Source organism: Heloderma suspectum, chromosome 3 (assembly GCF_057233095.1).
Source record: "Heloderma suspectum isolate Gila_16-S chromosome 3, 16-S_ref, whole genome shotgun sequence".
Lineage (NCBI taxonomy): Eukaryota > Metazoa > Chordata > Lepidosauria > Squamata > Helodermatidae > Heloderma > Heloderma suspectum.
The window spans coordinates 278,208,369-278,226,142 of record NC_139460.1 but is presented as its reverse complement, the minus strand read 5'-3'; the positions used below and the strand labels follow the sequence as shown (position 1 = coordinate 278,226,142).

At 40.8% G+C, this 17,774-nt stretch overlaps 1 protein-coding gene across 3 annotated transcripts in view; it reads right to left on the bottom strand.

The window, feature by feature from the left end:
• The window catches only part of PXYLP1 (2-phosphoxylose phosphatase 1), a 113,080-nt gene that overhangs the window by 39,907 nt on the left and 55,399 nt on the right, over positions 1 to 17,774 (bottom strand). For 2 of the 3 annotated variants that reach the window (XM_084847092.1, XM_084847093.1), the window contains exon 3: positions 1,997 to 2,158. In XM_084847092.1, the coding sequence (XP_084703218.1) occupies positions 1,997 to 2,158 (162 nt within the window). Of the gene's footprint in view, positions 1 to 1,996; positions 2,159 to 3,237; positions 3,471 to 17,774 lie in introns of those variants that run through there. The other variant, XM_084847094.1, reaches the window with a different exon arrangement.

Sequence of the window (17,774 nt, the reverse complement as noted above, 5' to 3'; positions counted from 1 at the left end):
AGTTTAAGATGTAAGTGTTGCCAAACTTATCAGGAACAGAGACCAATTAATTACCAGGTTCAGCATTTATGTACAGTGAAAGGTTACCAAGCAAGTTCAAAAAGACACTATTAAGTTTCAAATAAGGAAACCTCAAAAATTAGGCAGTTCATTAAGGTAATACCAAAAGGAAGATTCAACATGATCAAATCTCTTCAAAACCACAAACAATAGAAATGCAGAATATATGGCACATATTAGAAATGGAACAAAAAAACCAACAGCATGATTAAGCTAGCAGAGTCAAATAAGCTATAAAAAGCAGGAACACTGCCTTTAAAAAGCAGAAGTCTTAGCTACATGGAGAAAATCAAAATGGGCACAAACTCTGGCAAATGTAATTATAAGACAAGCAAAAACGTTGAACAAAAAAAAAGCAAACCACAAACATTTCTTTAAATTCATCAGAAACAGGAAACCATCCAGAGAGATGGTTAGACCTTTAGATGCGAAAAGAATAGCAAAGAGACTAGGGAGATTACAAAAAAGCTAATGATTATTTTTGCATCTGTCTTCACTGCAAAAGATGTTGGACAAATGGCCACACCTGAACCAACTTTCCTGGGAAAGGGGTCTGAAGAACTTTATTAAATAGAGATGACAAGAGATGAATTTCTAGGGCTAAGTGACAAGTTAAACATTCACAAATCACTGGGTCCAGATGGCATAAAACTCAACTATGTATTGTTGACTTTCTAAAGTAAATATTAAACTTGTCACTAAAAATCAGCCTGCTCAGAGGATAAAAAGGCAGCCCAGGTAATACTGATTTTAAAAATAAAGTGTGCGTGTGGGGGTAGTACATTACAGACTCATTAGCCTAATGTCTGTACCACACAAATTGGTTAAAAACATCATTAAAATCATACAAGTATAGGATAGTTTCTGCAAAGTGAAGGTCTCCCTCACAAATCTTTTGGAAGTCTTTGAGAATGTCAGCAAGCATGTGGATGAAGTGATCCAGTAGACATAATTAGCCTTAGAACTTTCAAAAATCTTTTGACAAAGTGCCACACCAACGGCTTCTAAGTAAACATAGCAGTTATTGAGACGACAGGTCCATCCTCACCCAAGTCTTCTGAGGCTGCAATTCTATACCCATTTACCTGGAAGTAAGTCTCATTGATCTCAATGGGACTTACATCTGAGTAGAGATGAGTAACTGTGAGTAAACTTAGTGGTTATGGAAAATCAAGACCTCCTATAGATAAAATACAGGAAAAAGAGGTTAGGAATAAATGTACAGTTTTTACAATGACAGAAAGTTAGTAATCGGGTTTCCCAATGACCTTTGTTAAAATAGACCAGAACTGTTTAACATTCATAAATGATCTGGCAGCAGTGATGTAGCTACGTTTTTCCAGCCCTATATGGAGATGCTGGGATTGAATGCAGGATTACCCAATGAAATCGATGGGCAGTAGGTTCAAGACAAATACAAAAGTAGTCCACATAATACACAATTTACAGCATTCATTGCCACAAGGTCTGGTAATGGCCATTGGCTTAGATTACTTTTATTAAAAATTGAGAACTATTTAGGTCTGATATGCAATTCTTGTTTCACATTACTTTGGTTCTACATAAAAAGGAAAGTCTAGAGTTTTCCTTAATTCCAGTTTCAAATTTTCAGTATCAGTTAGAAGGGGAAGACTGCTGCATTCATGTCTGTGGGCTTCCTAGAATATCTGGTAGGCCAGTCTTGGAAACATGATGCTGCACTAGAGGAACCCTTGGTCTGATCCAGCAGGGCTGATTGTATCTGAGCAGGTTGTTGGTAGTTGAGGTTAAACTAGGAGATAAGGGTTGAGTTTTATACTTTTGAAATTACTCCTGCAACTTCCTTCTACTTGGTAATTTTCTGAGAGCATTCCGTATCAGGAAAGCTAGAATTTAAAGATGAAACATCATCAATCACATAGAAATAAAACAGACATGAACAAAATAATATCATTACCTTCCATACTGCGTTCAGGTATGTTGGGAATATTACAGTAAAACTGGGCTTCATAAATGGGATCTATGGCAGGTGGTTCTGTCAGTGGATTAGGCATTATTCTTTTTCGGTTCTTGGTATTCAGACCATCTTCTTTAACCGGATTAACAGGGATCAAGTGTACTAAAAAATATGAATAAGCAATATTCATGGCAGGTTGGTTTGGCTGGATTATTTTAATGCTATATCATTTACTTGAATAACTCAAACACATAAATAAATAACCCAGATTCCTGCTGTAAAATCTATTTAGACCACTGGTTCTACTTGTATTCATCCAGTAATTTCTCAACGTCTTTAAGTAAGAGGGCCAATAGAATGAGTCTTTAGTAAAAGTCCCTATTTATACTAAAACTACAAGATTGTAATTAAATCCTCAAGAAATTGGGAACACTTCAAAATTGGTCAAACCCCTAACAACATTTGGGGCAATTATTGTTTGAAGGTACTGTAGTACTACATAAAAAGAATAGCCTTCAAAGTTTCCTTAATTCTAGCTTCCATTTGCTCAGAATCTCCTCATAAGTAATCCATTTAATCTTGTTTCTCCAAAAGAAGAGATTCTTTAGAAAAATCCACACAAGTCATATTTTCCTGGACGTTCCTATTATGTACAGTATATCCTAAAACAAGCAACACAGCAAGGATGGGAACCACTAACAGGGGCAAAACAGACACATGCAGAACTCCACGAGCCGCATTCTGTCCCCCATAAAATTTCCCCATCACCAGAATATTTCAGATTCCTGTTTTCAGAGGTGCACTTTAAATTAGCGGTATGTTTCAAAACTTATCTAGTATTTCTCCCCACCTATTCCACAGTCTTATAACAGTAATTGAAAGGTGCTAAAGGGCTACACATTCTAGAAAAGTTGCATAAAAATTTCAGTGCTTTTAACAATAAATGTTCATATTGCAATAAACAGAATATGCATGCTACAGCAAATAGGATAAAAACATCTTCTGAAGAAGGAAAGACCCAATGCAAGAAACCAAATCAATGTTAGAAACTGTTGCATTCTAGTATCACTGACGATCTCTTTCATAGATTTTCAGTGGCCTGCAAAATGTTAAAATAAAATATATTTTCTTTTTGTTTGGAGCATTGGTATCAGAATAGCAAACCAGGCAAGCATTACAAAATAAACAAAAGAAAATTGCTACAGCAAAATCACCAAGTTCAGACCATAATAAACATTTACCTAGAATTAGAAGGAAAGAAAGCAAATCCATTTCCCTTTTCCTTTTTCCTTTAGAACCCCGAGGAGTACTCAGAGAGGATGTAACAAGAGTGGCCATTTTAGCTAGAACTTTCTTTCTGAATGTTAGCCTTAAACACAGACAGTTCTGTCAGCTCCATGCAACCAAACTATTTAGAACTGTTTTCACTGACATGGGAAGTAGGTCACACGGCAAACAATTTTTTGAAAGGTTACGTGGCAAATCTTCCTCACCTTGAAACACAAAATACGCACAGTAGGAACTGCCCAAAGTTAATTAGCCCTCTCCCCACAAAGAAAGGGTTCTATGATCCCTGAAATCTTTAAAATAGTTGTCACTTACAGCAGAACACACAAGTAAGGGACTGATAAGCACAGAGACACAGTAAAAGGCAGAAATATGCTGCATAAGGAGTGGGGGGAGACAGGACAACATGGTTTGGTTAAGAAAATCCACTGGCAGATACACAAAAAACAGATTGGAAGAGACAGCTGAGATGCATATGGATTAGAAAGTTGTTAGTGTACAATGTTGCCAATTCAAAAGCAAGGAAACATACTACAGGAAATCTTGCCATCTGCGATGCCTATTTAAGAGGTGCTGCCATCCTACACTCATTTCTGAAGTTACATCCCCATGACTGCTTAACATCTTTCATGTTGATTCTAAGCATAATATATCATACAACTTTAAGCCTAGCAGTTAGCTCTAGTTATGGGCTGAGGTGTCCAAACTCACACAGGGGTCCTAAAAGAGTATAAGCTTTCTTAGTTGGCAATAGGGAAACCCTATTTTTGCATATAGACTACAGCCAGATGTTATATAGCCCATCACTACATTGCTTTAAAGGTTGGATAAACCTAAGCTCTCTTAAATGCTAGCATTACAAAGCTGAAAAGGGAATTCCAGAGGTTATTAACTGAATATTGTAGTCTATATACATTAGAATGGTGAAAAATACAAGCCACCATTCTTTCCATTAGATATGGACAATATATTATGTCAGATTGGAACAAAGCACACTCTTCTTGGAGCAGCTGTATAATTTTTACCTCCACCTCCAGTATGGCTGCTACATAATTCCTACTTAATATGTTAAACCTTATTTAGACCATATTGACCAACTTAAAACAATCACCAAGTCTATATGGTATCCATTTGAAAGTTCTTAAAGAACTCAACGTGAAATTACTGATCTTCTAACAAAAATATGTAACGTGTACCTAAGATTGGCCTCTATACAAGAGGACTGGAAAATGGCCAACATAATGCCAATTTTTAAGAAGGGACCCAGAAAATTACAGACTGGTTAGCTTAACTTTTATCTGTTCCAAGTAAATTGGTGGAAAGCATTATTAAAGATAAAATTATCAAGCATATTGAAGGACAAATCTTGCTGAAGAATAATCAAGGTGATTTCTGCAAAGGTAAGTCCTATATTACTAACACTTTTGAATTATCTGAGTGTCAAGAAGCACGTAGATTTGGACATTTAAGTGGCTTTTGACAAAATCCTTCACAAAGACTCCTGAGTAAACTTAGCAGTCATGAGATAAGAGAAGACCGCTTATGGATAAGTGTTAAAGAAAAAAAAGCAAAGCACAGGACAAAATGGTCAGTTCTCGCAGTGGAGCGATGTAAACAGTGGATCTGCAAAGATCTGCACTGGAACCAGTGCTATCTAACTTGTTCATAAATGATCTGGAGTTAGGGATGAGCAGTGAGGTGACAGAGTTTGCTGATGACACCAAATTATTTAGGGTGCTTAGAACAAATAGGGACAATGAACAGCTCCAAAAGCATGTCTTCAAACTGAGGAAATGGGATTCAAAATAGTAAATGCAATCCAATGTAAGTAAGTGTGAAGTGTCACACACTGAAGCAAATAATAGATATATGCTGATGGGGTCTGAGCTGGTGATGACCAACCAGGAAAGGGATTTTGGGAATTGTAGTAGATACCTTAATGAAAACATCGACCCAGTGTGCAGTGGCTGTGAAAAAATGGGAACGCCATGCAGGGGATCATTAAGAAAGGAATGAAAAATAAAACTGCCAGTATACAAGCTATGGTGTGTGACCACACTTGGCATTAAGGATGTATGAGATATTTGTTTCAGTTCATTTTTGATCAGGATTTACCTAGTTTGCACCTTCTGAACCAAACATGGATGCAAACTTCAGCCAAAGTCCATACATTTCCAACAGAGGTGCATAAATGTATGCACGGTGTTGAGGAAGTAATAGGGAGGTTTTTCTTCCTCTCTCATAATGTTATAAACTGGGGTCATCCAATGAAGTTAATTGATGGGAAGTTCTGGACAGATAAAAGGATGTACTTCTTCACATACTGCATAGTTAAATTGTGGAATTCACTACAAGATGTCGTGATGGCCACCAGCTTGGATGGCCTTGGAAGGTGATTAGATAAGTTTATGGAGGATAAGTCTTATCAATGGCTACTAAGCATGTGAGCTATATATCACCTTTGGTATCAGACGAAATATACCTATATATACACTACTTTTTATTTATTACACAACTATATACCACTTTCCAGTGAACTATCAAAGCAGTTAACAAAAATGATTTTGAAGGGAAAGACAAGTAGGAGGGTGCTATTGCACTCATATCCTGCTTGTGGCCTTTCCACAGGCATCTGAGACCAGAAAGCTAGTATAGATGGGCCTTTGGTCTGACCTAGCATGGCTGTTACGTTTTTAGCAAGCCCAAAATTCTAACACCAATATTCCAAACACAAAATCTGCTTCATATTTAACAGAACTGTTTATCCATGGCTCCCCTCTGGAGATATTTCTACTTAGTCTCTATGCAGATAAAATTTCAGTTTTTCTGTACATTCTTCAGAGTTTCCTAGAGATGACTTTTGGTTTCTTGGTCTCTGACATGAGAATTTCAGAGAATATGGGAAATATTTGCAATGCCGAAAAGAAACAATAAGAAGTTTTGAGTTGTGACAATTTCCTTTTCAGAGGGGTAGCCATGTTTGTTGTTTTTGCTGCAACAGACGATGTGGACTCTAGTTCATAAAAGCTTATGCCAGAAACATATTTGTTCACCTTTAAGGTACTACAAGACTCTTTGACTGGGTTCGGAAGGCACGTTAACCCATGATGGTTTAGTTAACCCATGATGGTTTAGTTAATGCATGGTGGGTTAGCGGGTTGTCTGTGAATTTTTTTCTGAGATACAATGTTTTATTTACCCCAAATAAGCCACCCTGGTAACCCACAATCTACAGTAAGGATTATTTAACCCATCATGGGTTAGCAAGTTGTCTGTTGCACAGAGTGGGTTAAATTGCCCGCCTACAGAGATGCTCGGCAAGAGCAGTCAAAAGTGCTACTGCCGCTCTGCTCCTCTTGGATGATATCTGTTTCCAAGATCTGCCTAGCAACAGATTGTGCTGCTGTTTCTCTCTCGGACTGACTATGCTCCCCTTTCTTCGGAGAAGCGCTCTGCAAGCTGCCAAAGTGTCTTCCACCCATGTGCCTCCCCAAGACATTCCCATGCTGTACAATCACCATGTCTCCCATGTGGAGGGAAAGGTCGTGCAGGGTTTTTGCTGTGCATCAGGTGCCTCCCCATGAGTGGAACCTGCACATGAAATTTCCTCCCAGTTCTGCAAATTTTCAAGGGTTTAGACCCCCCCCCCCTTTGGAGCAAAGTAGGTTTTGCTCACACAGGGGTTTAGTGGTGCATCTTGTGCCTCCCCATAATGGTAACTTGTGGATGACATTTCCTCCCATCCCTGCACACTTTGAAGGGTTTAGAACCATTTTTGGTGCAAAGCAAAATTTAGCAACCCGAGTTTTAAGCAAGCCAAAGAAGATAAATAAGATCAATCTGCCACTTTGTATGACAATAAAGTTTCTTTTTATTCTGCGTTGTTGCTTGCAATTGCAGACACACTTGGACACTGGGGTGGCGAGGTAGGAGTAAGGAGTGGGGGGGAAGCAAAGGGAGAGGAGGTGAGGGAAGCGAGCCATGGGAAGGAACAACTTGCTCTGGCACACTTTTCTGCTGAAAATCAAAGCTGCACAATTATCCAGTAGTGCATGTGGATGCTTCCCATGGGGATACCCAACATATAAATTTTTGCTCCATTCCAGCAAATGTTCAAGGAGTTAGAGCCCCCACCCCCTTTTTGGTGACAACAGCCTGAGGTAGGAAAGGGCTTGGAAAACTGCAGTGGGGAGTGGGGCAGCGGGGGGAGGATCGGGAAGGAAGGCCATGAGAATTGGGGGAGGATGGTGTGATGGGGGTGCAGGGAGGCAGCTAAGGATCGACACCACATGGAGAACGGAGGAGAGCTGGCAAATAGGATACAGCAGAAGATGCCCCTCCCATGAGGTCAGCCAATCGAAGTGAAGCAGGTGACGTACCAGTGGTGCAAAGGACGGTGGGATAGTGTTGCTATCCTATCCCTGTTAAGTAAGTTTAATACTGGTATACAAAATACATCGTGGCAGCGCACAAAGCCAAATACTTATATACATATATGATGGAGCTATGAGAAGAGTCAGTTTATTATTAGAGAACACTTTATATTAGTTATGCATGTCCCTAAAAACATTTTAGTTTAGGTATTCAAACCATCTGGAACAGGAAGAACTGAACCAGCAAGTACATGGAAGAATGCTGAAGGTCCGTGTTTAGTATATTGTTTAAACTGATCAGTGTATTTGGAGCATACACATGCTTACTACAAAAGAAAACCCACTGATGAGTCATGTGATAGTGCAACATATTGCTAGAAAATCATTTTTTTAATTTTGGTGTTATATCCTGCCCTATCCACAGGACTTAAGACAGGTTAGGAAGAGGGGGGAAATGAATTTCTGACTCCAAAGAACCCAGTTTGTATAATCCAGGAGAAAAAAGAAAAGGCATATACGTTAGCAGACGCATAAACCTCAATCATCTTTCCCAGCCCCATGCCCTAACATTTATCTCCCATCTGAGAAGGAACTCCTTCCCTAACTCCATCCAGCCTTATGTTCCTAGATTTGCCCAATGTTTGTTGCTGTGTTTTATTGTAAAGAATATCTCTTTCCTACGAATGCAAGATCAAGCAGATGGGAATCATAAATTGAATATTCAAGAATTTTCAAACAAAGATCCTTTGAAACAAGCAAGCTGAGAATGTGATTGTCCGTGGTGTATGCATTTTAAACAAGCTAGGAAATTCAAAAGAATGCAGAGTAAATTATTACTAGTAAAACAAATACCTATATTCACACATTTGAGAGCATACTGAATAAACATTCTTGACAAATCAGTGCTTTTAGGCAACAAATGTGTACCAGCAGCTTTCAGTTTACAGTAACTAGTTACAAATATCGCAATATTATGACAACAAGTGATTCTGTGTAGTAGTAAAGTCAACAATTTCCCATACCTTCTGTAAAAATAAAAATACAATGATATTAAAACTAAATCATCAACATCTTTCAGAACTTTGAAAACAAGTTTTGTAACCCTAAGGTAAAGATAAAGGTGCCCCCAACCAGTCGTGTCCGACTCTAGGGTGCGGTGCTCATCCCCTTTTCTAAGCCAGCGCTGTCCGAAGATGCTTCCGTGGTCATGTGGCCAGCATGACCGAACACCGAGGTGCACGGAACGCTGTTACCTTTCCCGCCGAGGCGGTACCTATTTATCTACTTGCAATTTCTTGCTTTCGAACTGCTAGGTTGGCAGAAGCTGGGACTGAAGACGGGAGCTCACTCCGTCACGCAGCACTCGGGTCTCGAACTGCTGACCTGCCGACCTTCCAGTCTGCAGTTCAGCGTCTTAACCACTAAGCCACCGCGGTCCCTAGCCTTAAATAAAGTAGCACTTCCACTGCTGACAGTCTAATATTAATAAAGTGTATATACTCAAGTATTCTTAGTCTTAGGGGAATATTTTAAGACAGCTTTGGGTAAAACATTCCTAGAAAGCTTTCTGTATTTGTAGTTGAATCATTCAACTTCTGCATGATTTATTCTGCTTCTGAATATATGAAGCAGCCTAGATAGAACGGTGGCCCATCTAGCCCAATGTGGTCCACTCTGCCTGGTGGTATATTTCCCAAACCTCAGAGAGGGGTCTTTCACACACATCCTGATATTATTTTAACTGGAGATGCCAGGGATTGAACCTGGGACTTTCTGCATACAAAGCATGTGCTCTACCACTGAGCTATGCCCCTTCTGCCAGGCATGGGAATAGCCAAAGAACTGTGTACTTATGCCCCATACCCTGGCTAATGGATAGACACACACATCCCATACTGAGTTTTCTACAGGCACCACTCATATACTTCAAGCAGTGATGTGTGATGGAAAATTTTCCAAAACTGAACATTTCCCAGAAAATATTCCAGTGCTTTATTTTCCCGTGGAAAACTTTCCATTTCCTAAATTTATTTATTTCGTATCCAGATCAAACTTTGATCTGCCAAAATGTAGCCGCCGCCACAGCTTTGTCATTAGCTTGCTGCAGATCGTCAACAGTACAAGACTCCAGCAATAATCGACACACCATCAGATGGGCTGGGTCTTGGATTTCTCCACATTCACATAATATATTGTTCTCAGCAACAGCCCCCACTTAAATAAATTCATCTTACACCTTGGTACCCCTACCATCATCCTGTTCATTGTCCTCCAAATAACGAATGGATGCCAACAGCAAATACAGTATTAGTTGTAATGAATGTTTTTCAGGTGATTATTCCAAGCAAGTATGTAAGAGAATACATATACTGTATGTCATTGAAATACATATATATCTCAGTATGAAGTGGAACTAATAAGTAGGGACAAGCAAAACTGAGTAGTGACAAGCTCCAACAGCCTCAGTGGAAGAGAGTCAAACTCTGTTGAAACAGATGAATGGTTATCAATGTATCATGCACAGTTCTTTGGGTTGCTAAAATTAATTAGTGCAGCCTTCCACAACCAGGTGCCCTCCGTGCTGCTGAAGATGCTGGGAGTTGTAGTACAACGTATCTGGAAAGCACCAGGTGGGGAAGGCTGAATTAGTGTGTCAACAGTTTTCAGTACCTTTATTTCTTTCTTGCATTTAAATAAGGGAAGTATATGCTATTGTCTTTAAATCTGTATAGGTATTCCAATAAAAATGTCTACATAATATAAATTCAAATCACATTAAGTATGCTTTACTTCTTTTACCCCCATGATTGTCCGATGGCTTCTTTTACCCCTGTGATCATCCAAACACCCCCAGTGTGTGAAGTGGTCCTAAAACATTCCCTACCAAATTATCTCTCCCTCTTACCAGGACAGAAAAGGTGTGATACCTTGCTGTAAATGTGGGCCAGATAAGCTACTCTACTACATAACTAGCTAATAAGATATATAAAAGTAAGCAGTTCTAAATACGTTGTCCCCAATATGTTCATAGTTGTCATACTGAGCTTGACAGACAAAGCAAGGGTAAAAGTGGCTTGGGTGGAGGGCATGCATATTTGGTATGTTGTTTCCTGCCCTAGCCACAAAAATTAGACCCAGAACTGTGTGCAAATAGCCTCTCAAAATTCTCCACCCTATTTGTGGACGGATAAATGGGAGAGACCATTTCACTGAATTTCTCCAGGGAGAGGAGAAATTCTCCAACAGTTTCTTGGGGGTGAGGTTCACCATTAGCAGTGGCAGTAGGACAGCTTCTTTCTTTTTTCCTAAGTTTTTTTTTTTTGCTCTGCCACTGAAAGTGGCAATAGCAGCAAATATGTTGGCAGCTTGGCCACCTTTTTGCCTCTTCCACAATACCCCATACCTAGTGTCATTTCAGGGCATTGTGTGTGTGGGGGGGGAGGATCACCACAAAATTGTGGAGAAAATTCTGCAAAGTAGCCTTTTATTTCTTAGGGGTTGGGAAAAGAAAAAGAAAAGCCTCCAAATTTTTCTCAGCTCTAGTTGTCATTCTTTAGGGTTCAGTACCTTCCCCAAGGCCTTCCAAACATTAAATTTCTGAGGGGTGATTGTGGATACATCTAATCTCTAATGCAGATGTAAAATGTAATACTGCTTATATCACTCCTTTCCTGAAAGCCCCATATAGCGTTTGACAGGGCAGTTGTATTAAGCTCCAGGAAAGAGGTGGAGCTAGTGCTTTGCTAAAATCTGTCCTCCTATATCCCTAAAGTTTTCTTCCCTCATGAAAGAGATTTCCATTTTTCTACCTCTTTTTCAGGGTGCTTTATAACTTATTTAGAATGTATTCTGGTGAAGTTTTTTAGCTTACCTAATCACTGTTAGGTGGCAGAGGATGCAATGTGTGTGTGTTTTTCTTTCTATTATACATCTCTCCATTGCTTTGCAGCCTCCCAAGCTGCCCACACTTCCTGATCTGAAAAAGCCCTATTGGAGGAGTTACCTCATGATTATCTTCCTCTGACCTTTAATTGAAGTGTAGGTAGCTGAGAAGGCTACAAGCTCCAGAGAGATGATCGTACAATGAAAGACAGGTCACTTGCATACACTTCTCAGCCACCTCATAAGTTAGGTAAGCACAAGAACCCTGAACCCACCACATGAGAATTTCTCCTCTTCTCCTTTGAATTTCTTCTTGAAAGCAATCTTTTTTTTTTCTTTCCAATTGAATGAGAATGGTAAAAAAAAAAAAATCTGGAAGAATGTTTTGGCACAGCACTAATTAGACCTGCCTTGAATGGAATAAATGATCCCCTCCCATCTTTTTCCTACTCTCCCTCCATACATTTCACAAAACTATTGGTTATCCTATCACCACCACAGCATCCATTCTTCCTCACTGAAAGAACAGAATAGACATAGCTGGGTAGCAATAAAAGAACTTTGTTTGCTGTGGGGTGGCACCATCTTGAAAAAATTTTTCTGCGGTGGCACCAAGTGGCTCTTTAGGTACCTGATCACATATCTATGGCTGCCCTTTCCCAGCAAGGGAGAAAGAATGGCATGGTGGCAAGGAACAAGTGGGATCTGGGAGATGGCAAGGAGCCAGGCTAATGCCATGGGGAGGATACAGCCCCAAGACAATATGGGATTGAGAAGAAAAGGCTGCAGCAAAAAAAAAGGTTGAAGACAAAAATCCAGTGCATCCACTACACCCAATGAAATTTCATGGTTAAGTATACAGAAGAGAAAGAGACAAGTTAATATCAACGTCAGCATGTCAAAGTAGAACTTTCAAACAGATACAACTAAACCTTGACATTTTCCACCACTACATGGTTGCTACTTTTCAAAGTTCAAAATCAAAAGGATTACCTTACATATTAAGATTTATTCATAAAAATATAGCCAGAGAGAGGAATAACAATCTTCATCCAACAAACATGACTTATGGAAGAAAGAAATACGCTCAGTGAACAGCACAGGAACTACTAAACCACTTTCCAGCCATTTTCTTTTAATTACTTCTATAAACATTTGCCTTCTATAAACATAGAAGTCTAAAGATAAAAGTTATCAACCATCATAACTAGGTTCTATCATTTTAATTCTCCTTCGGAAAGGCATTAGCAAAACCCATGTGTACCAATGAAGCAGATCATATAGTGTTAAGACAGAACAGTATGATTGCTTTCACAACATACTTTACTCTGCTACAAAATTCTGGGGCTATCATTACATTTGGAGGACATAAGGCACACAGATACACTGTAACATACACCAGTAAATTATGAGTTCTGCCATTCTTTTCTGTTTATCTAAAATACAGTCATAGAAACCTAGTATCTAATTACGTTTGCGAAAAGAAAACTCTGAAAGACAGAGCCTTAAGGATGAATGATTGTCTACCATGCCACAGCTGTACTTGGTTTACAGTTCAATAGTCAAGTCCATACAACACTGATTTACTGGGTTCTGAGGGGTCTGGAATGCTTTAATGTAAACAGCAATAATGTGAAGCAGTTCAACATCCTTGCTATACTTTGCCAAGTCACCGCCCAGCCAGCTAACACAAGATGGCACCGTTAAATTGGCCAATCCAGAGAGTTCGTGGGAAATATGGCCCAATCCTGAAGCGATTCCACCCACTAGACTGCTCAACAGCTTAGAAGGGTGCCACCTGGGTACCCCTCATGATACCTTTTGTTTTATATACGAGTAGCTAACTATCTTCTACTGTACAGCTCTTGCTGTGTATAGCCAGCTAGATTTAAAATCAAGCAAAAGGCAAAGAAATTCCCTAAGCTTCTTTTCATTCCCCAGAGCCAAACGTATTTTATTTTGTTTGACCATCCTGAGTCCAACCTCAGAGCTATCAAGTCCTTTGTAGCCTTTGTTTTGAAGCCTCTACTCTTAGAGTGCCTGCCTAGGGATATCAGAGGAATCCGGTTGTGGGGTAGAGCTCAACGAGCTTTCATCAGTTTGCGCTCCCCCTCCCCCTCGATTCCATTCCAACTTCCACCAGCTGGCCCCACTCAGTCCATAGCAAGTGGGACCAGCTGGCAGATTTTCCATCTTCTTTCTCTTACACACACACACACCGCTAGCGCCAGCCAGAACCTGGGGAGTGGAGATTCTCCAGTCTGGAGCTAGCACCAGCAGGGAGGGAGGGTTGCACAGTGGAGGTGATGGTGGAGACAGGGAGGGAGGGTTGTGTGCCATTTCTGCACAACCTTCCCTCTTTCCCTACCAGTGCCAACTCCATCCTGGAGAGCCCCTGTTGTCCAGGCTGGGGCTGGGGCCAGCAGGGATACAACAAGGCAGGGATGGCAGAAGACTCCATCTGGAGGGTCAAGGCCACCAAGCTTTGGGCAGCTCGGTCCCCCAGACTCTGGCTCACTTTGTCCACAAGCGGGCCTGACTTGACCTGCGCAAGTCAGGCCAGCTCGCAGACTTCTACTGCCGCTGCACACACCCCTCATGCTCTCCTTGACAATGCCGATACTGGCAAGCACAGCATGAGAGGTGGGTGTGCGCGGTGCCAGCTATGGGCGGCAGAGAGGGAGTTGTCCCTCCCCGCCGGCACTGTGCGCACCCTCATGCTCTCCTTGCTGGTGCCTATACTGGCAACGAGTGCACAAAGGGTGTGCGCAGCACTGGGGGAAATTCCCCCCCTTTTGCGGAAGTCTGTAGTTCCGCAAATTACAGTCGACATTTACGGAACTACCTCTGCAAAACAGGGGAATGTTCCCGGATTTTGGGAACAACCCCTGGCTCAGCTCACAAAGGCAAGTCGACGCAAGGGTGTAGTGGCAGTCCGTCGAGCCCCCAAAAGGCAAGACTCCATAGCGATGGAGATCCCTACAGCAAGGTTTGCACAGTGACAACGGCAGCAGCAGGGAGGAAGGGAGGAACTTTATCAGGGATTTTCTCTTAAATTCCAATTTCTGGGAATTACAGCCACAATCTGCACAAATCACAGTGGTAATTTGTGTAATTTGTGCAAATTGCAGCAGTAAGTAGCGGAAAATGGAATTTGTGGGGAAGGAACCCTGATAAAATTCCCAGATTTGGGGAACGAACCCCTAGATTGGCTCGCAAAAGCAGGCTGAGTCAGGGGTGCCGTGGGAATCCATCAGACCCAGAATTTTAACCACGACGGACATCCCTATGCTTATCTCAAATTTCCAGGGCCAGTGTCTCCCATTTCTTGCTTTGAACCACCTGGTTGTTGCATTTGCCTAGGCTGATCTATTTCCCTCGTATACTTAGACAGAAAGCTCCAGCCTCTGATAAAGCAGCCATTGAGCCTCCATAGCCACCTGATATCCTGAGATTTATAGTTCTACTTCCTCCTGACAGAACAGATTGACTTTTTAGTAGGAAAGGACTTTTATTCAAGGCACTTCACTTGCAAGAAGCATGTTTTCCACAAATCAAGACAGATTTTTTCTATGCAGACTTTACCATACAGTGGACGGTACAGAACACTGTGCAAGCACTGCTATCCTAGCCTTAAATTCAAGACTGGCCATCTTGCTAAAGCATTACTCACATTAGTCTTTGCTGAGATTATTCCACAAGGCAGGAGGGAAATTATGTGACAAATTTATCTCTACAAATTTCTTTCGATGCATTCTCTTAAAGCAAGATATTGCAGGCATTAATTATTCCACCTACTCATTCTCCTTAGAATTAGTGCAAAGTAGTCTATCAGCAATCCCACCTGCTTTTCATGCATTAAATAAAAAGACTGAAGAAAAGGTAATTGCATTTCAATAAATCCAATGTCTTAATACGGGTCTTAAAATCAATGGTCATGTGAAGCCAATAGTCAAATCATACAGCGTAACTTTTGTGTTTTGTCATTTTTTACTTCTGAAATAGGATTCACAATATTTCTAGGAAATGCCCTGCTAGACATTTCCATTTGCCCAACAAATATGTAGATTAGCACTAAACTAGGGAAACATAGATGCTAAAATCTAAGTTAGGCACAAGTGGGCTGTTCCACACGTTAAATGCTCCCACTGGAAGCTGTGAATTATCAGCAGATCTTGAACTGCCCAAATACTAAAGAATAAACAGCAACCAATGAGTGAGCTATATGTGATAGTTCTATTTATTGAGATTTTACTACTAGTAGTAGGTTAGCGCATTATTAATATAAATTACACATGACAACCAGACTCTTCCCTGACCTAGGACCAAATGACTGTGAACACTAAACCTCATTCTGGCAGAAGGTAGTGACTTGTTTTCTCTAGGAGGAAACTACTATTGAAGTGGCAGATAAAGTACTGCAGCTTTATTAAATGAAAACTAGATGAAATATAGACATTTAAGGGCTCTCACCAATTAAAAGTCATTTGCACTGATTTAGACCACAACCACCTCACAAATTAGTCTTTTTACCCCTTCATTATGACACTAGATATCTCCTGGGAGCCCAGAACTTCCAAAGGACTATCTCAAATTAAATAATATTCAACTTATTTGCTTGTTATTTTCCATATGATTGGCCTTAAACCATGCGGAGAGCAATCCTATGGCCCCTAGACAGCGTCTGGGGGGCCATAGGTTAGTTTGGATTCCAAGATCCGAGTTCGGAGCACCTACGAGTCCAAATTCCCCTCCCCCTAGAAGCTGGCGTGCAGAGAATACGCCTGCTGCCTCTCTGAGCTTGCAAAAGCAACCTCAGAGAGGACAAGAAGGGGCAGTTCTCTGGGCAGGGAGGAGACTGGGGAAGCAGGGGTATGAGCTATCCCCAGCCTTCCCCATCCTCCTTCCTCCCCCACCACCACCACAAAGCCCTAGCTAGATCAACCAAAAAAACTCATTCAGCAAAAATGCAGAGCAGGAGAAGCACAGAAGCGACAAGCATCTCCACGCTTCCCCCACCCTGCATAGGATGCCTGTCAGACGGGCATCTGGATAGGATCACGCCCTTAACCAAATGATGCTTCAACTGTTGCATGCAATTTCTACATGTGAATGATAAATCAATGGTATGTTCTAGCAGCTTGCAAGCCCATACCTCAAATATCTATCATTCCTCACCCCTACTATGCAGAATAAACACATAGGGACAAAGACTGCCTCCTCATCCACCAATGAAATATGGCCAACAGTCTTGTGCATGATGGATCTCTCTCTCTCTCTCTCTCTCTCTCTCTCACACACACACACACACACACACACTATTCCTTTGGACTCTACACACTCCTTTCTGGCCAACATTTCAGTTTTCTATTCCTGCCCCATTTTTGTTCTATACTCTTACAAGTATATATTAAGGAATAACACTGTATTTTATTTTTATTTTTGTTACCGTTTCTCCAGAAGCTCACATATTTCCACAAGATGGTTGTATAACATGCTGGCAAATATATCTATATGTATGTTAAGCTTGCCTTGGCCTTATCCCAAAGAAATTGATCACAACTGATATTAGAAAGCTTATGCTACAAATCTGTTAAATCTTTAAAGGCATCATGAGATCCTCATTTGTTACTGTAACAAGGTGATCTTAGTTCTCTACAATTTAGATCCAATAACTGACTATAATAAGAAGGTAATGTAGCAACAGCAGCAACAACAAGAACAGTTGGCATCTCACCTATCTCCTTACACTCTGGGCATTTTATCAGATTGACAAAGGGGACATGGTTGCAGAAATGGAAACCCAATCGCCACAAACCCAAAAATGCAAGTTATCTTTTCCCATGGACTAATGAAGGAAACAGCAGACACAGCTACTTTCAAGGTGAAAAGCAGGCACTCCATGCATCTTTTGGCATCTCTAGCCAAACATTCATGATGTATTCATCCTTATACATCAGAGCCAAATGCAGATAGAACAATAGTTTCAATACAACTCCTATATTGTATAGGTGAGTGACCATATTATCTTGCCCAACAGAAAAATACCAAAATGCAGACCCAAGGGAAACAATAATAGATGAAGAGCTCAACTGAGTATGTGGAATGAAAGACCGCTTTGATCTGGGGGCCTGAGGTCCTCAGCCTAGTTACATGAGGCTCTCAGCTTCACCCAGCTCTCCAGATGCTGCAGTCCCTCTTGATCTCTGGAATACCCCTCTGTAAATCAGTTCCTC